The 19797-nt window shown below is 46.5% G+C and overlaps 1 protein-coding gene across 1 annotated transcript; it reads right to left on the bottom strand.

Moving 5' to 3' along the window:
• Positions 1-1499: 1499 nt before the first annotated feature.
• RERGL (RERG like) lies at positions 1500-3026 on the bottom strand. The gene is made up of 5 exons (XM_053464965.1): positions 2975-3026; positions 2693-2749; positions 2512-2590; positions 2166-2288; positions 1500-1926 (listed from the first exon to the last, which is right to left on the bottom strand). The coding sequence occupies exons 1-5, from the start codon at positions 3024-3026 to the stop codon at positions 1644-1646; spliced, it is 594 nt and encodes a 197-aa protein (XP_053320940.1). The 3' UTR covers positions 1500-1643.
• Positions 3027-19797: the final 16771 nt, after the last annotated feature.

Genomic DNA, 19797 nt, shown 5'->3' with positions numbered 1-19797 from the left:
ACATGTAAAGTGTCTGAGGATGATGCAACATATAAACACATGAAAAGATGGGGGTTGTGGGCAGTTGAATTACAGCCCCAGTTAAACAAGTTAATACTAATGTTTGTATAAGAAAGAGAATTATTTCCCCCCAGAGTGGGGCAGAAATCCGCTGAATGTAAATACAAGGAGCTGGAAGGCACACAGAGGGCCGGGCCGGACCGGACAAGGCTTTTACGCGCGCAGCGAACAGATAGAAATGCGATAAAAGGCTACGGATCTGTGAAGGTTCTTAGTGGATTTCCATTGTGGGCAGAAATGCATTTAAAGGGTTAACTCTTTGGGGCTATCTTTTGATTTGGGTAGAGATTCCCGGCCCCCGGAGAGAGAAACCAAATCCCCGCCAAATAAGAAAACAGCCCCCCTCCTTTAATCTGGGGGTAGGTTTGGCCCTGTGGGGTCATTTATTCCTGGGCTGATATTATGTGATAGAAACCCAGTCCCTGTAGGCAGATCAGCCCTCGACGGCCCGTCTAGTCTGTAAACCTTAATCAGTCGTTGGTTTCGTCTTAGAGTCAGGCGCCGTATGTCTATCCCATGCATGTTTAATAACCTCATTGTCTACCAATTCTGCTGGGAGGCTTACCCACTTATCTACCACCCTCTCTTCTAAGCCTCTGACCCTCTAGTTTTAGAGCTACCTGCCGGTGCCATTGACCGGTGCTGTTTGTCCTGATAACTGGCTATTTGCCACCGGGCTGTAATTATCGGTGCATATTTTTATTTGCCCCCATCTGCAATAAGTAAAGGTGAGACGGGGCCCCTGAGGACAACCGCTAACATTTCTCTCTCAGGGGCCCCTGCTTGCTTCTCATTCACCATGTAATACAAAATACCAGCAGGTCTGTTCCCTGCCGGTCACCCCCCGGCATGTTCCACAGCATGCGGGAATATTTTTGACCCGAGTATTACTTCGCAGCACGAGGCCCCCGGGGGCCCAGCTTTACGGGATTATTTTAGATTTTTTCCTCGTGGTTTAGTCTACCAGATATTCAGGAAATGGAGTTCCAGGGCGATGCCTGAGAAACGACGTGGTTGTGTGTACAGGAAAGCGTGTGGCGTGACGGGAAGCGTGTTCTGTAACATTCCACATGAGTGTCACGTGTAACTTTATGAGTTACAGTAAAGAAATTCACTCCCAACAGCTTCTAATATCAGGGGGTAAGAGGCAGCAGGGGGCAAATGTTTCAATGTTTTGCCCCCACTCACCGGCTTGGTGGTCTCGCTCGCCTGCACATGCTACTGAGTTCTGTGCATGTTACTCTGGGTAATTGCACCAGGTTTACACCTCAGAGGGGGCAAGAGGAAGATCTTTCATCAGATTGTTACCCGAGGAGCGATGGCATTAAATGGCATTTGCTGTGCGTCCCCCTGCTGGGCATGCGCAGAAGAAATGGGAATCTTAACACTAGAGGGTCAGAGGCTGAGGTTGAATTAAGTTTTACTTTACTGAGAGAGCGGTAGATAAGTGGAACAGCCTCCCAGCAGAAATGGTAGAGGGTAATACATATGTTTTTGTAGCCCTGTTACCCCGCGTTGTAAGTGAGGGTTTGCACTCAGACTCGTGGTTTGTGTCTGTCTCTTTGTGGTGCGGTCACGTCCTCTCACACGGATTTGCGCCTCTTCCCGAACACGTTGTTGATGAGCTTGGCCATGGACCTCGAGCCGCTCGGCCGCCTCCTCTCCCGGATTTTTATGTTTAAAGCGATATTCCTTATGATTGTCGTGAACATGGCGGCGACCTCCTGGCAGTGCTCGGCGGCTGACACTTCGTAAAACTGGCATCGGTTTTCTAGCGCCACCTTTTGTCCCTCCTCCCAGGTGACCTCGCGCATGTGACTCAGATCCTGCTTGTTGCCAATCAAGAACACGACCGTCTCTGCATCTCTGGGGCGGAAAAAGAAAATGTTAGAGAACCGTATACGAAATGATGATAATGATAATAATAATAAATTAGCACCAGGCCCAGGGAGTTTATTCCCATACATTTTATCCCAGTTGTCCTTTAAGGAGATGAATGGAAATAAAGAATTGTGACACTTGGCACTTCGTTACTTTTGCCCAATGAGGTTAAACGTCCCATTAACCCCGCGGTCACAGTTAAAGCGACGGTTCCCTGCGGTTACCTTTTGCACATCTGGGCGCTGGTCTCTCGGAGTCGGCAGATTAAGGTTCTTGCAAAGACAAACGACGCTCTGTGACTGATATCGTACACGACGAGGAACCCGTCTGCCTTCTGTAACTCATCACTCAAATGGTTAAAGTTTGGCTGAAATATAAAGGGGAGGAATAAGGACGATATTTACCCCAAAAGGAGCCCATCCAGGCTGTAGCGAGCCGGCACGGAGCACTAACGATAGAATCTATACTGTCCGTATGCTGCGCGAGGAGCCGCTCGATTATGTGTTGATACTTGCTGTTCCACTTATCCAGCAGCCTGAGACGGAGTTCTCTCTATGCCTGCGCGGTCACGTTACCTGTGCACAGGGGTCCGAGATCCGGAGCTTCGTCTGCCTCCCCTCTATAGTCATTTGCTTCGTGTAGATACTTTCTGAAAGAATCCAAGAAACATTTTATTCATCTTTCGAATTTCCTGGGATGACCCGCAGAGCCGTAGGATGTTGTTTGTGGCGATAGTCTGGAGGTCGCTCACCTGAAGTAGAGGCGTATTCTCCAATGTATCGCTTGGTGAGGAACCGGACAACGAGAGCTTTAAACAGAAGAAATAGTCACTCAGCGATGACGCCTCGAAGAGTTAAATAAAACGGGGCAAAACGCTATCATTTCCTAAATAACCCATTTCTACCAGCCGGCGCGGGAATGACTCGCTAACCGCGTCTTTAAGTGGGATCTCGGGATCGTTAGCGTGTAGCCGGCCGGGCAGCCGGTTATATGGGGTTTGTTGGAAGACGAGGAGTGATGGGAGTTACATTACCGGATTTCCCCGCTCCCGCGTTGCCCAGCATTGTAAGTTTGATATCGTTCATGTTCTGTGCCAATTTAACCCTTTAGGGTTTATCCTTCCCGACGCGATGCATGGTGAGTCTATAGAGCCAGATCCGTATCCCACGCCGGCGAGACCGGCCCTTTCCTGGCTCCAAAACAAAGGTTCTGTTTAGAAAGAGAAGAGATCTCCCCGGGGGAACGTGACGGTCTCTGTCCGTGACATTTCTCTCCGTGGTATTTCCTGCAGCCACGGGTTTTATAAATAAGGAAAGAGCAAATGACATCAGAGGAGTGCGGAGGCCAATCCCCTTCATTCGCTAAAACACATTATTATTATTTTAGGAAGAAGACACGTTCTGTGGGGTCCGGCCGAGACAGGCAAAGTTTTTATCCCCTCCTGATTGCTGCATAAAAGGGACCGATGAGTTCAGATTCAGAGTAACAAATAGAGATATATTCATCAGGAGAGAATGCCGGTTATTCCGAAACAGTGACCTCCTGTAACCCCGGCATGATCGTCCTCCAACACGACACATTCTCCTGTAACCCATCCATGACCGTCCTCCAACACGCCAACCTTCTCCTGTAACCCATCCATGACCGTCCCCCAACACGCCAACCTTCTCCTGTAACCCATCCATGACCGTCCCCCAACACGCCAACCTTCTCCTGTAACCCATCCATGACTGTCCTCCAACACGGCACCCTTCTCCTGTAACCCGTCCATGACCGTCCCCCAACACGCCAACCTTCTCCTGTAACCCGTCCATGACCGTCCCCCAACACGCCAACCTTCTCCTGTAACCCGTCCATGACCGTCCCCCCAACACGCCAACCTTCTCCTGTAACCCGTCCATGACTGTCCCCCACCACGCCAACCTTCTCCTGTAACCCGTCCATGACCGTCCCCCAACACGCCAACCTTCTCCTGTAACCCCTCCATGACCATCCTCCAACACGCCACATTCTCCTGTAACCCCTCATTGACCGTCCACCAACACACTGACCTTTTCCTATAACCCCACCGTACCAGTCCGTTGACAAACCAACCTTCTGCTGTGTCTCCTCCATGACATGCCACCTTCTCCTGTAACCCCTCCACGACTCTCTTCTTCTCACTGCCCACCTCCCGCCGCCCCTCCATGCCGCATTGTGCTTCTCTCCTGGGTGGGTGTCTGAATCATTGTGTAAATTTAGTGAATCTATAAAACAGTATGTATTCAAAGTTTTTGGCAGGTCCCCCCCCCCACCGGCGCTCGCTGCTCTAGAGATCTTTATCTTCTAATAAAAACACAGAGGAAAATTCTTCCAGACAAACTCAAAAGCTTTTAGGAAATGGAAACATTTAATGCACCGAATCTGTGTAAATACATTGAACGCGTAACGTGGGAGGTGAGGCAAAAATGTCCACATTCACTGGAATCTTAAAACTGACGGAGCGAAAATAAAAAAACCCGAAAGGTCGAGGAACACTTAAGATCTCACGAGTATTTCCGCCCCATCGTCATTATTTAAACAGTTATCAAGCAGTTATCATTATATCTGGAGCCTGAGGCCTGGAACGGACCTTACCGGCCAGATTTTAGCCCCATGGGGCCCCTGAATCCCTGATGGGGAAGACGGGTGAGAGGAGCGGGGCAGATGGGATGAGCTCACATAACACCAGAGAGTCCGAATGGCTTTAACACCGACATTCAAGCTTCTCCTACTGTCTATACTAAAAAGATAGAGATATTTGGAGCAGCCTCCCAGCAGAAGTGGCAGAGGCTAATATATTGAGGGTATTAAATGAGACCAACAACTGATTATGGTTTGAGTCTTTACAGCAGGAGAAACAGGAGAGTAGCCGGGGGCTGCCAGGGGCCAATCTGCCGGCGGGTTATTATTATTTATGTGATAAATTGTCTTAACTTCTGCTTTTCTGGCTGCGTTCAGAATGATCCAGGCGTGATTTTACACGCGGATACAGTGAATTTGCCCCGTCTAATCTGACCTAAGGTTGGGCCCTGGGTCTCGCAGTATGTTTAGGAAAGCGTCGTAAATGCCCCATAATCCATGAAAGAGAGAGAGTGTAGAGTAGGTTGTTAGGGTAAGTGTGTTGTTAGTGTTTGGTGTTAGCATGTGTGTGAGCGTATGATGTTAAGTGTGAGAGAATGGCGTTGGGGTGAGCCTAGGGATAGTGGCACCTGGGAGAGGGAGCGAGAGAGTGTGTGTATGTATACGTGTTTGGTATTTGAGCGAGTGTGTGTTAGTGCATGGTGTTAGAGCGAGTGTGTGTTAGTGCATGGTGTTAGAGCGAGTGTGTGTTAGTGCATGGTGTTAGAGCGAGTGTGTGTTAGTGAATGGTGTTAGAGCGAGTGTGTGTTAGTAAATGGTGTTAGAGCGAGTGTGTGTTAGTGCATGGTGTTAGAGCGAGTGTGTGTTAGTGCATGGTGTTGGAGCGAGTGTGTGTTAGTGCATGGTGTTAGAGCGAGTGTGTGCTAGTGCATGGTGTTAGAGCGAGTGTGTGTTAGTGCATGGCGTTGGAGCGAGTGTGTGTTAGTGCATGGTGTTAGAGCGAGTGTGTGTTAGTGAATGGTGTTAGAGCGAGTGTGTGTTAGTGCATGGTGTTGGAGCGAGTGTGTGTTAGTGCATGGTGTTAGAGCGAGTGTGTGTTAGTGCATGGTGTTAGAGCGAGTGTGTGTTAGTGCATGGGGACAAGTTGAGGTATTTGATGCTCACTGGGTCCATTTCTCTGCGTCTGCTGCCATGTCAATAAAGACATTAGAAGACCCGGTTAATGCCATGGCCAAAAAACCCATTGTACAGCATTGCGGAATATTTATTAATTATATATTTATTATATATTATTATTAAAATAATCAATAATAATAATGGAAGGCATCGCCGTAGGGTTACATGTTCCCAACGTTAAAACGTTACACGTATTGCAGGTCAGACAGATATTTGTGACACGCACCACGCGCATTTACCCGAACGTTCCTCTGCCAGGGGCCAAAACCCAATCAGCCGTAAAGCAACGCGTTTAAAATATCATCATTATCGTTGTTTTCCTGCCGCAAAGGAAAGAATGAACTCGCCGACGGTGCATTAAATGGCGGCGCCGGCTCTAAATCAGCAGATGTTATCCTGACATTGATAAGGACCCACATGATCTATCGCTTGCAATTGTTCTCATTAAAACAAGGGCACACTGAGAAATGAAAATTACTAGTCATGCGGAGTAACAAGAATGATTCAAGGTTTAGCATTTGGGGAGTAATTAACCAGAGCTGCTGAGCGCAATTTCAATAAAGAGACCGACGAGGATCTCGCTCAATTCCTGCGCGATCCCAGAAGCGAAGCGTGAATTAATGTCGATAAGCTGAACCAGATGCACATCATGCAGATAATTCAACAACAAAAGGTCAGAAACGCTCGGCGGCAGAAACACGAACCGGGTCAGCCTGAACGGTCCGGTTTGACTCATTCAGTGCCAGGCAGGCTGTCACGTGAATGGCTTGCAAGAGTTAATGAGTTAGTTCTGGGGAGAATAAGGACATTATTCAGATGGTTCGGGTCTCTAAGATCAGAGGACTGGGCTTCCAGCTTTTCCAGAACCAGCCTGTGGACTCTGTGCCCCCCAATAAATACCCGGCTCACTCTTGAAAAGAGAAAATGCATTTATTGCCAACATTTGGCCCAGAATGACCTCCATCAGGGCTGACAAAGGACAAGCCACGTAAAGGCAGCTTTCCCCGCATTTCTCCTTAACGTAATGGGGTCTCGTCAGCTGAGGGGTCTCCCCGTGGGTTCAGTGGGGGTCCCTGGAGACCACGATGGGCCCCATAATGAGCCATATCTGGCCGTGGTTTGTGCTTCTAGCCCTGGGCGGCCCCCTGATCAACACGTGATTATTCCTATTATTCTGCAGATTCCCCCCCAAAACACAGGATCCACCTAGTGTTGAATCCACTGAGACTCCACGGGGGCCATAACCTTAACGACATTTCCCCCATGCAGAGGTGCGACTTCATTTAAAATAGGAAAGTGACACCCGGCTGATTGTCCTAAAGCTATTCAAGAAGATCACGATTCCAAAATGGCTGCGGCTCCCGCCAACCCACTTCCTGTTTCCTGTTCACTTTTCCACTGGATGGCAGCTGAGAGGAGGAAGAATTTCATCCTAGAATTCTTTCTTTTCATTGGTCAATTTTCCATTTTTGCTTTCAGATATGTATATTTATAGTTCAGATTTTTTGGGAAAAACACATTTTTAGACGGTATATGGGCTTCCCGTGGGCTTTGAGGAATTATTCTTTATGATAAGAACCTAAATACCGTGCAATCCTTTTAAAAGGCGGATTGCGCACGTTTTCAGTGCAAACCAACCCAAAAATCCCAATCGGCCTGAAAATGCGGCGTTCCATACATTGTGTACGGTGTCCTTTTGCTGTCATTTGATTCCCGTCTGGACACAACGGCGTGAAAGGCTAAGACCGGCTCGACGGTTAATGGACGTAAAATATGTTTCCCGCAGACGCCATCATTCTTCCATAAAGGGGACCTGTCAATTCCCGACACTCCTCAGACACGCGCTCGCATTTCTTTCTTTTTTTTTTTTATTCTGCTGGATCTACTTAATCGTTTCGACCTTTATTCAGTTGTCATTATCCATCTTTATAATTCGCTATCAATCATTTTTCACCTTCTGTGTTAACGCCAATTCTTGGAAAGAAGAACAAGTGGAAACTTAATAAAAGTTTGCAAAAAGTACGAGAGCGAAATCTTCGTTCCAGAGCCCCGCGGCCCGAAAATCTGACGTTTATGTGACAGACGTTTGGCGCCCTCAGAAATGCCCTGTCGCAGACGGGCGTCGGGAGGGCCGCATTGCTCGCTGGCATCTAAGGGGTTATTATACGGGGTCCACTTAGTGGAACAGTATCGCTCCACATGCTCATGTTGTGACATCTGCGAATCATTTTTATTTTGTGATACTGATGTCATTATATGGGAAAAGTCATAATTTAACCCTAAAAGAAGCAGCCTGAGATTGATTAACCTTTTGTTTGAATGAGGTCAGTTTCATTTACAGACTTCACCCCAAATGCCAAGAGGGGCAGGTTTTGTGGAAGGGGCGATTGAGACCATAGGTAGCACCCTGCCTGCCCCCGGTACTAGCTTTGGCCCCTGCTGGGACGTACGACAGAGGAGTTTGTGCATGGCGGGCAAACAGTACAAAGGCTGACGGAACTGGAGCGGGGCAAAGACAAAAAGGAAATGTAGATAATGACATCATAATGTTATCATTAAACAATATTTATCAGGCGACTTTATGAACTTTTAGCTAATCTTCTCCGATCCGTCCGAAATTCCAGCGGCTTTTACCGGAATCCATCCACTCCGCTCATCGGATGAAGCCCAATCTCTCATTGAAATGAAACCGGTCTATTTAAAGATATTATGCCCCTAAAACGAGCCCGTCTTACCGTCTCCAGTAACATATATTGTTGTAAATGAGACAGTTCTGTTGCTGCCAATTAATTTTTCACCATTTGTGTAATTATCTCGTTTCAGTAGTTAGGGAGCGCAATCTGTTCAGAAAATTGGCTTATTTAAGCAACAAAGCTGTGCTACATTTTATCACATTATCTGAAAAACATCGCTCCTTCCAATTGTATGCAAACGAGCGGGGACATCGCGAGCGTCCTGACAAAACAAAACAAAACAGTCACCGGCACGCCATCCAGCTGGCGAGGACGCTGTTAACAGCTATTGTTTGCGCTCTTAAAACCACGCAAGGCTTTATCTGTCACGGGACCCAGCTTTACAAAGTGTTACACCACCATGCGACCCCAATAATGCACGGGGACTCCGCGCAGCAGTCCGGGTTGGCAACCGCATGCGCCGTGGCCTGTAGGTGATGGGAGTCGGATTCAGAGAAAATAACACAAAGTAACAGGAATTATAATACTCTGTGGGGTAACTGCGCTGTTACGTCCCTATCAATGATTGCAAATTAGAGAAGGGCCAGAGCTGCTCTTCAGGGGTAGAAATGGGCAATAGGAACCCAGCAGGAACCCAACAGGAACACAGCAGGAACCCCGCAGTAACCCAACAGGAACACAGCAGGAACCCAACAGGAACCCAGCAGGAATGAATAAGGGACTCAGCAAGGACCCATCAGGGACCCAACAGAACTGCATAAGGGGCCCATCAGGAACGCAGCAGGAACTCATCACATCTTACAGAATAAACATTACATTTGGGGATATTTTGCTGAAATCTTTGCTGTAATGAATTGCAGGATTCCCGTGTTTCCAAGCAGTTTCTCGTTATACTGATTTTCATAGAAAAACTTTGTTTTTCCTGGATTTTTCGCGTCTGTTCCGGGGACCTGGGGCTTTAAGCTCCCACTTTACAGGTTGGTAAAGAAGCCTCGAGACCGGGAGGGACTGGGGCGTTCTGGTAAAGTCTGGATTTAATACGTCTCTGAATGTACGATAAGACCCCCTCGTGACCGTCTTCCTCACAATAAGCAGATCATTGGAAACAGTTTCTGATCCGAGAATGATTCCTTTAATGATGATGAATGAAGCAGAACAGACAGTTTGATTTTCACATTATAAATGGAGTTCACGATGCTGGGAAAGTGATTAGCAAACTGAGCAAACATGACATGTTAAAGAGGATGAATTCGTACCCCCCCGCACGCCGCTGCTCCACGCGTGATAAACCTATAGATTGCCAGAGATATGATGAGTATATTGCCGGCCCGGCAGGTACATTTCAGCCACCGGTGCGCTCCGCTCAGCCTGGGATCTTAATAAATATATTTCATAACCGGTAAATGCGGGGTGAGTGGGGCCCGGTGTTACAGCGGGGGTCCCCAGTGACCGAGCAGACACACTGTTACTGGGAGACGAATTAACATCAATTCCAGGTGAAGGCACGTGATTGGCTGCGTATTATTTACACTGATTTGGGTAACGGAGAACAGTTTTGGGGTAGATCGGACGTTATCAGACCATTCATTCAATCAGTAATTTTTTTTGCTGTGGAGGCACCTGATTTGGGAAACTTCACACATAGATTTTTTGAGGCGAAGATTTTTGCTGATTTGTGGATTATTGTGTGTTTTCTGTTTTATTTCACGTGCTGGCATTTCCGGTTAACCCTTCAGACTATGGTCGGTGCACAGTTCCTAGCTTTTGGATGTCTGTTGCACAGGTTCAGAAATGGTTAATCTCTGCACTTGTCAGGAAACTGAGATTGGGTCCCAGTATTAACTCCTTGTATGCCTTTCCCGTGTGTACCCCTCGAAAATCTCCCCCAGGCAGCGGGTGACAGAGAGAGGACCCTACAGACTCAGTCTATTTATTTATATGCGGATGCATGCTGGGTATAGAACAACGCATGCTGGGTAAATACTGATGCATGCTGTCTATACGCCAATTTTCAAATATATTTAAAAATATTATGGAAAATTGTATTTTGCGCCCCTTTTGTTCCACCCCGTGTAACAATAACACAATTCACTTCTCTCCAATGAACCCGAAAGATCCCTTTATTCTTTTTAAGAAAGAAAATAAATATATTATAAAACCCTCTGTCCCCCAGATATTATACAAGAGAGGCTGCTGTGCCAGGTCCTGCATCAGAAATTGACCCTGCGCGACTCCGTGACTCTCTGTGGGGCTGGATCAGCTCCCCAAATAATGCAATAACTCATTGCAGTACCTGCTTCCACCAGGAGGTGTCACTATACAAAAAGGTACCGACGCCGTGTCCGCACTGGGTCCTTTTATAAACATTCTGCAGGCGGCTCATTCCTAAAACTCTCAGCCATTATTTAGACAAAGAAGGAATTTTAAGTAACAGAAGAAATGTTACCGGAAAATGAATTAAAGTGAAGATGTGTCTTTTCCATTGCAATTGTATCGATTATTTGTATGTTCATTTATAAGAACATATTAGAAAGCTTGTAGTCATGTGACACAGGGCTGTAACCTGCATGGGGCAAGAGGGGCTGCAAGATGAGGAAGCGAATGTGATGTCAGCACTGAGAGAGAACGGCCTAGGCGCTAAGATACACAAGGAAGTAGCATGGATAGGATGGGAGGATTTATTGCCATAACAGCAGAAAAAGTTTGTGATATATTTGTGTTTTTTTATTTAAAAAATTTGAGCGATGTTTAGTGAGGGTGGAGCCAGACTTTCAATGTCAGTAACACAGAATTCTCCTGGTCAGAAGACGTTCTTTTACACTGGAAATCACCGAGGATAATGGCTGGAGGGCTAATCACTACCTGTCTGCTCTTCTGTAGGGGCACCAACCCACATACCTGGGTCGCATTATCCCATTACCCATAGATGGAGCCCCTCGTTAAATGGAACTGAGGACAACCCATTAGCTTGGTGCCCCCAAGTCCTCTCTGGTTGGCCTCCAGAGGTTGAACTGGGGTAACTTTCCATATAGGAACGTTCCCCGGACACATCCGCCAACAGCGTAGGCACCTGCCGTCCTTACCCCAAAATTCTTACTGCAAGTTACACGAGGGGCGGGTAATAGAACTGCTTACTGGATACCTGCCGTCCTTACCTTACATTCACTGTCACGTTTAATACCCCCTCGTTTTACCCAACAGCAAGCCGGGGGCGTTCGCTCCATACTGTATGTAAAGACGGCTCTCCCTTTTGACGCATGTACAAAATCCCACCGCGAGATAAAAACTTAATTAATATTGAAATTGCCGATTAATATTCAGCTTCATCCGTTTTAGTAAATAATTCAAGGAATTTTAATCAAAGCAACATCAAAATAACTGGCATCACGAAGTTAGAAATTACCAAATCTTTAAAATATGGTGACATTAAAAGAATGATTCCACCATCTGCTTCGCTATTTACAGTGAGAATTATCCGTCATTAACGCGCCTCGATGGTAACACTTTGCGGATCTAATAATCACCTTCGGAATCTGTGACGCTCGTATGAAAACAGGTTGTGCTGCAGGGACTCCCTCCCGTGTCGTGCTTAAAAAAATAAATATAGACTGAAGAAAGCCCCCCCCCCCGTATGCCGAGAGTGAGACTAATAAAGAAAAAGCACGCTAAAACTGTCTGTGCCCGGTGATGGCCCCCGGAGCGAGGATAGACAATCTCCGGGTTGGGGGCTGTAGGGTTTAAGGTGTAATTAGGGTGCACAGGGTCCCAGGTAACTCCGGGGAGGGGGGGTCTGTAGGGTTTTGGGTGTAATTATGGTGCACTGGGTCACAGGTCACTTCAGGGGGGGTTGTAAGGTTTGGGGTGTAATTAGGCTGCACTGGGTCACTGGTCAGTCTGTGTAGGGTCTGTAAGGTTTAGGGTGTAATTAGGGTGCACTGGGTTACAGGTCACTTCGGGGGGGTCTGTAGCGTTTGGGGTATAATTGCGGTGCACTGGGTCGCAGGTCACTCCGGGGGGGGTCTGTAAGGTTTGGGGTGCAATTAGGGTGCACTGGGTCGCAGGTCACTCCGGGGGGGTCTGTAGGGTTTGGGGTGTAATTTGGGGGCACTGGGTCGCAGGTCACTCTGTGTGGGGTCTGTAGGGTTTGGGGTGTAATTAGGGTGCACTGGGTCGCAGGTCACTCCGGGTGGGGTCTGTAAGGTTTGGGGTGCAATTAGGGTGCACTGGGTCGCAGGTCACTCCGGGTCTGTAGGATTTGGGGTGTGATTAGGGTGTAATTAGGGTGCACTGGGTCGCAGGTCACTCTGTGTGGGGTCTGTAGGGTTTGGGGTGTAATTACGGTGCACTGGGTCGCAGGTCACTCCGGGTGGGGTCTGGGATGTAATTGGGGTGCACTGGGTCACAGGTCACTCCGGGTGGGGTCTGTAGGGTTTGGGGTGTAATCACGGTGCACTGGGTCGCAGGTCACTCCGGGTGGGGTCTGGGGTGTAATTGGGGTGCACTGGGTCGCAGATCACTCCGGGTGGGATCTGTAGGGTTTGGGGGGTAATTAGGGTGCACTGGGTCGCAGGTCACTCTGTGTGGGGTCTGTAGGGTTTGGGGTGTAATTAGGGTGCACTGGGTCACTCTGTGTGGGGTCTGTAGGGATTGGGGTGTAATTAGGGTGCACTGGGTCACTCTGTGTGGGGTCTGTAGGGTTTGGGGTATCTCTGCATTTTACCGGGTTTGTAGGGTTTGGGGACTCCCTCAGACTGCTGGGTGTTACCATATTTTGGGAATCCTTTTATATAGACATTTCTATTAAGTATATTAACGCCGAGGCGCGCTGCCCTGACGTGTAACATCTGCCCGTTGGGGTTAGGGTCGTATTAAGTCCGATCTGATTAGACGCGCTGAGGGCGATGTCTGCGGAGGGACTTTATTTCAGCTCTCGGAGAGAAGGAGCGATAAATGCTTATTCTACTTCATTACTTAATACGAGGAACCTCCACGCGGTGAAATAATCAGCGGCGCCCTTCATGGCGGAATAATACTCGGTTCTTTCATTCTCCATTTTCTGGAGAGCACATTTCATTAGACGGGATTAGCGAAATGCAGATTTAGGATTTATCCGCTGTGTAAAGTGCTCCGAATCTTTGTGCGGAGAAGCCCTTTCAGCTTCACACTTTCCCGACAATTATACAGAATTCAGGAACGCTCGAAGACTCTGCGGGATCCACGTTTAGCGAATAAAAGCCTAGAACTGCAAGGGGCTTTTTCAACTTTACTAAAAAAAAAATTCTAAAAGTTAACGGGAATAAAGTATCGTTTTGTTAATAGCAGTCAAAATTCTGACAACTTTATATATAATGTCACCATCAAAAAGTAACACATTGTTCTCATTTTTCAATTAAAGGCATTAAAGCCACGCTTTCAATGAACGCTTTGTGAATGTTTTCTTGTTTTACATTTTATGGAAATTTCCAATTTCCACCTTTTCAGAACCAGATTGCAAAATGAGCAGTTTCAGAATGTATCACACCTCACAACCAATAGGAGTCCAGGATATGAAACGATGATGTCATAGACAATACTGTCCTGCCTTGTTGTTTGCACCGTGAGTTTCTATTGAAGGAGTTATAGAAGCGGTTACTTGTAAGACGGGGTGAGATTCCCCTGAAGCCCCAAACAGGGGTCGGGAGCTGATTTGTAGATGACACCTCCTGATCAATCACCCAACATGGAGGAACATGTACGGAGTACCTGTTACATTGATTCATTGAGTACATTGATCAATCACCCAACATGGAGGAACATGTACGGAGTACCTGTTACATTGATTCATTGAGTACATTGATCAATCACCCAACATGGAGGAACATGTACGGAGTGCCTTGTCGCACTATGTATCAGTCAAAGTTCATTAGAGGAAGCAGTCTGAAAAATCTAGAAGCTTTTAACCAGCGCAGGACTGGCCAACAGCTCCACACACTCCAGCGGCAGATCGGGTCCTGCGCATACGGCCGGCCACACACTGCAAGAGCAGAAAAACGCAGCGCAAGTCCGCGCATGTCCAGCCTCCGGCCGCAATGACATCATCAGGCGTCTCCTGACCTAAGTGTGACCTAAGTGCCAGGGCCGCCTCACCATCGCCAGTCCGGAGCTGGCGCAAAGTCTCCGTGGATTAACCTCTCAGACCTTGAGGACGACTCTGTCAATGAAAGCCATTAAAATATATTTAATAATGAATAATTTGGGATATAGTAGCTTGTATTCTTTAAGGACACGGAAAACCCATGAAGTCCCCACGTACCCAACCCAAGGTCTGTCAGTATGTCACGGATCTATTGTCTTTACCTAAAGGTAAGGAAGTGGTTAATGGGGCATCTCACGGAAAAAAAAGACATTAAGAGGGTTATCTCCTGTGAAAGGGTTTCATAACCCGGGGCCCACGAAGTTACATATTTACAGAGAAAGTCATGTGAAAGACAAAAATAGAATATGTAAAGTGTGATTAAAGAAAATATCACGGCGCATGGTGAACATTTAATTGGAAAAGTTGTAAAGGAAAGGTCACAGAATGAATTCGTTTCCTGGCGTATATATCTTGTGGACACGATGTAAATGAAATTAGCAAACGGTGGAAAATTAAGGCCATCGCCAGGAAAAAGTTGGCAGCCGCCATAACATTGAAACGAATCTCCAAATATTTCACATCCTGTAAAAAAGTTTATGAATGTTACATCAGAAGCTCCGTTCCGTGTGATGCGCGGTGACCTGGAGCTAGAATGCACAATCATTTCAGAGGGGCCGCGTCTGTCACCGCCATTCTGTTTGATGCTCGCACATTCCTTTCAGGAGCGGAGCGCAGGGACCCGGGGTTTGTGTCCTCGTCTCCTGTTGTCCCTCATTCTACAGGCAGAGAGGAGCGAGATGAAACTCGACCGACATACAGAAAACCCTCGGCTTTCATCAGCCGCCTTTCTTCCCTTAGAAACTTTGTATCAAGGAACAGGGGTCTCTTATTATACAGACAGGCTCCATCCTCGCCAAATTCCCGCGGCCCGACGAAAAGATTTTTTTACCTCAATGAAAGCAGGCAAAGCTTTTTTCTCTCTCGTTAACCCCTCAGATCCTGGATAGTGATTCGCACGCGCCGTGCAGCCTCCAACGTGGCGGCAAAATCCATGGTATTCGCGAGCGATATGACAGCAAGTCGTCTGGATCTGACCTCAGTTCGTTGACTCCAATTTAAAGAATGTTTCTGGTGGCAGCGTATTCATTAACACGAAGTATCCGCTTCCTGAATTTATTTATTGGAAACTTGAGACTTGGCTTTTCAACTTTTTTCCTGTAAAAATGATTGTATTTCACTGGATTTCTCTCGGGAGGCTCAGCCTTCATCCAGGATCTGATATCCTCATGCGACGTTTAATGAATTGCAGGTTCAGCGCATGTAACCGCGCTCGGCGCTTTCCCATAAACAGCCTGTGCGGCTTCCTGGCAGTGATTACATCATAAGCTGCATAAATAACAAAGTATTAATGATGCCGCATCTACACATGTTTACGATGAACCAAACGCGCAGCAGCGGCAACACAACGTGTATTGTGGGTGCGAGAAAGAAATACTAATCACAACCTTTTTCCTCCATCTTTACATTGAGGGAGGAAGATAAGTAAATCCAGTGAGGGGATTTAAACATGCATGGGATAGGCATGTGGCTCCTGAATCCAGATAAGTGGAACAGCCTCCCAGCAGAAGTGGTAGAGGGTAATAAGTGAGGGGATTAAACATGCATGGGATAGACACACAGTTCCTGAATCTAAGACGAGACCAACGACTGATTTGAGCTTGAAACTTTACAGCAGGAGAAACGGGCGACTAGACGGGGGCCGCCGGCTCTTATCTGCCGACAAATCCTGATTTTCTAATTACGCACGAGTATCTCTCTTTGATTGCACTTTACTGTACAAAGCTCTAGAACCTTAAATAACTCTATTAAGATATTAACTATATATGAAATTATATTTATTAAATTATTAACTATATAAAACTCTATTATTAACTATATACAAGTTTGTTAAATTATTAACTATATAAAACTCAACTCTATAAAACTTTAATTATTAACTATAAAAAAATTCTATTTTTAACAATATACAACTTTATTAAGTCATTTACTATATAAAACGCTATTATTAACTATAATTTTTATCAGATCACTAACTTGTATTAATACATCCTGTTTAATATAGTTAATAATGTAATATCTAATATTAACTAATCTAATAGTTAATTTTTTTAACTATATAGAACTCTATTTCTATATATTTTAAGGCCCATTCATTGTGATTTCCCGTCAATGTCTTGATGAACATGTCAAAGTGGTGGCAGCGCATGCATCCAGGAGGAATTGGCGGGTCCTCCTCGTCCATCTGCTTCTTTCTCCTAGTTTTCCTGTTCAGGTGGACTTTCCGGCTCTGTCTCTACCGGCAGGTCGGGCCGTGGCGCTGTCAAGCTTGTAACCGGCCGAATGACCCGAGGAGAAGGCCACTTCTACCTGCCAAGTCGACGTGGTCAGTGTCGGCCCGATGAAACTTTTAACAACGTCCCAAGTGCCATAAAGGGCACAGTGACAAGTGCGGACACCATCAAGGTGTCCGTATAATAAACTAATTAGCAAAGCACACAGTCTGTGGAGCTTTTAATGAGCGCTATCGGCTGGTCTCTGTAATAATAACCCAGTCTGCCCCCTTTTGGGATTCAATTAAGGCGCAGACTGTCATACGCTCGGTCTGACTGATCAATGAACGCATTCCGACCTCTGTCGAAGCCGTTTGCAAGGTCATCGGCAGGAGGATGAACGGGCAGCTCGGTAAAGCCACGTTCCGGTGGCAGACGTCAGGATATCCGCCAACTGCAGGGAACTTCTCACCCAACGACATCAGCCCAAGGTCCTCTCATTCGGAGGTCGTCGGCCAGACAGCGTCTCACGATAATAAATATATGAAGACAAAGGTTCAGCAGAGCCGCGTTACTGCTCGGTGACTGCGTAAGAGCCATCAGTGTGTAACACGTATAATGTAATGTGTTCAAACGGACAGATAACGGATACTTAACCGTAATTCTAACTAATCACCGGCATTGCACCCACTGAGCAGCAGCTACTTCTTGACATTGTCCTGCCAGCAGCGCCAAATATCTGCAAGTAACAAAGAAACCCAGAACCTGCTGGCAGATCGGCCCCTGTCGGCCCATCTAGCCTGTCCGTTGTTCCTGCTGTAAAGACTTGCACCTTAATCAGCCGTTGGTCTCGTCTTAGATTCAGGAGCCACATGCCTATCCCATGCATGTTTAATACCCTCCCTGTATTACCCTCTACCACTTCTGCTGGAAAGTTGTTCCACTTATCTACCACGCTTCCATTCCATCTTAGCCTCTGACCCTCTTGTGTTAGATTTTGGTCTCTGGTTGTAATTTTTCTCCTCCTTTGAAATAAACTTCAATCCTACTCTTTGTTAATCCCCTGTGCGTATTTAAGTGTTTGTATCACGAGTAGGTGCATGCGCGCACAGCAGATCCCCTTGTGGCTGAAACATGAGGGTTTGCTATAAAAACACAAAGTAGGGTAATGGGGGCTTCGGCATATGATACTTTGTTGCGTTTCATCGTTTTTGCTGCGGTGAGCATTAAAACGGTTATTAAGTAACCAGCGGTCATTGGCCCACATTTTCCCTTTAATAAAAAAGAAAAATAAAAATTAAATGGATTAAGACTTCAAATATGCCCTCATCAAACGCATGATGTAATTATGGAGTTCAGTGAGCAGGCTGGCTGCGTGTTACCGGTTACACGTCCCCCGGGGACGCTCGGGATTTACGCACAAATAGATTTTGCTTCTGTTGCATGTTGGTAATTAAGAATTTGTCAAGGAAATCTGACCCTCTGGGGTAGAAATTGCTTTGTAAAATAAGAATGGAGGTGCATGGGGTTTTACGGCTGTACGCCAATTAAGTGGATTATTTATACATGAAAGCGACGCCTTCCGCGGTGCCCGGTGCTAATTCAGGACGACCACATTAGCAAAAAAAAAGGCATCTGGTGGAATCTTCTCTGTGAGATTTCATAAAGCGGCGGCTTTTGCATATAAATTGGCGCTGGCGCTGTAGCTTTGAATCTACCGCTGTCACATGTAATTTTTCGTTAATTCTTCAGGAGCCGCCGTGAATGACTTTCCGCGCGGACGGCGATTTTTAATGCTCACAGGTAGCAGCGAAATCAATAACGTGTCTTTATGAGAAATTACCTGTAAAGTTATTGAGTATGCATTTTGCTTCATGGGGTAATGAGGTAATGAAATGGCAATTCATTCATTAAGAGAACGCTAACTCTTTAAACTAAACGGGGTGACAGCTCTGGGAAAAGATGCGGCAGCCCGACAGGGTGTCAGGGAAGGGCTCAGAATGATGCCAGGTAACGCCTCTGAGTTCTCCCGTACTCCGCTTGAGTCTACTGGCTACACAATGACTGCAAGCCTCCATCATGTTTAAGGTTTTTGGGCTATCGGGAACTTCAGCGTTTTCTTCTGGATTACAGCGCCGGGCAGGAATGCGTTTTTATTGTTTTGTTCTCATTTCTTTACTACAGGTTCGTAAATCTGTAAAAACAACCTTAGAACAGCCATTTTTTGCTGGTCTTAGGAGAAAATGTGACGGGTTTCTCTTCTGAGTCCTGGGCCATAGGCCATCCGGACAGTTGGGGGTTCCATTGTGTGATATCTCAGAAGGGCGAAGATTCAACAGCGGCAAAACATGGGAACCATTCTATCTGATGATCTGATATCATGTGTCGACACTGTCATATGTGAGATGAATGATATAAACGCATGCACATGCGTGGCAGCCAGGGTGTCCAAAATGGACGTCATGGTGAATACAACCATTTTTCCATTAACTGCCCCCGAGATTCTAAGCTGAGGATAAACGCTTTAGGACTTTCCAGCTACACCTTCTTTTTAAATGTCTTTTAGCTTTAAAATTCACATTCTGTTAAGTTCAGGTCCGCGCGTCACTCATGAAATACCGAACTGTGTTAAATCGCAATGCTCTTTCTCGTATAATGGGTCAACACTTTGTAAGACGACCGGGAATGTGTAATTGAGTAAATGCTGATTTGTGGCAGATTTAGCTCATACGGAGAGATCCAGCGCGATTAGTTCTGTAATATTTCCTGATTTGGCCACGTGCAACAGTGAACCATGAATTACAATAAAAGTCAGGCGCTGCCTGCGCGGCCCTCGAATCCCGGTGACCACACAACATTTGAGACGTTCATCTCGGTCTTTACATAGTTCACGGAGTTGAAAGATGACATTTCATCTATCAAATTAACCTTTCCTTTATGT

The sequence above is a fragment of the Spea bombifrons genome, chromosome 4, assembly GCF_027358695.1.
Source record: "Spea bombifrons isolate aSpeBom1 chromosome 4, aSpeBom1.2.pri, whole genome shotgun sequence".
In the NCBI taxonomy this organism is placed as follows: domain Eukaryota; kingdom Metazoa; phylum Chordata; class Amphibia; order Anura; family Pelobatidae; genus Spea; species Spea bombifrons.
The sequence above is the reverse complement of the archived record's forward strand: the minus strand, read 5'-3'. Positions and strand labels throughout refer to the sequence as shown.

Coding starts and splice junctions, on each gene's coding strand:
- RERGL (XM_053464965.1), bottom strand. CDS start 3,026: ATGAACGATATCAAACTTACAATGCTGGGCAACGCGGGAGCGGGGAAA. Junction 2,750..2,974: donor CGCGGGAGCGGGGAAATCCG/GTAATGTAACTC, acceptor TTCTGTTTAAAG/CTCTCGTTGTCCGGTTCCTC. Junction 2,289..2,511: donor GACCCCTGTGCACAGGTAAC/GTGACCGCGCAG, acceptor TAACCATTTGAG/TGATGAGTTACAGAAGGCAG.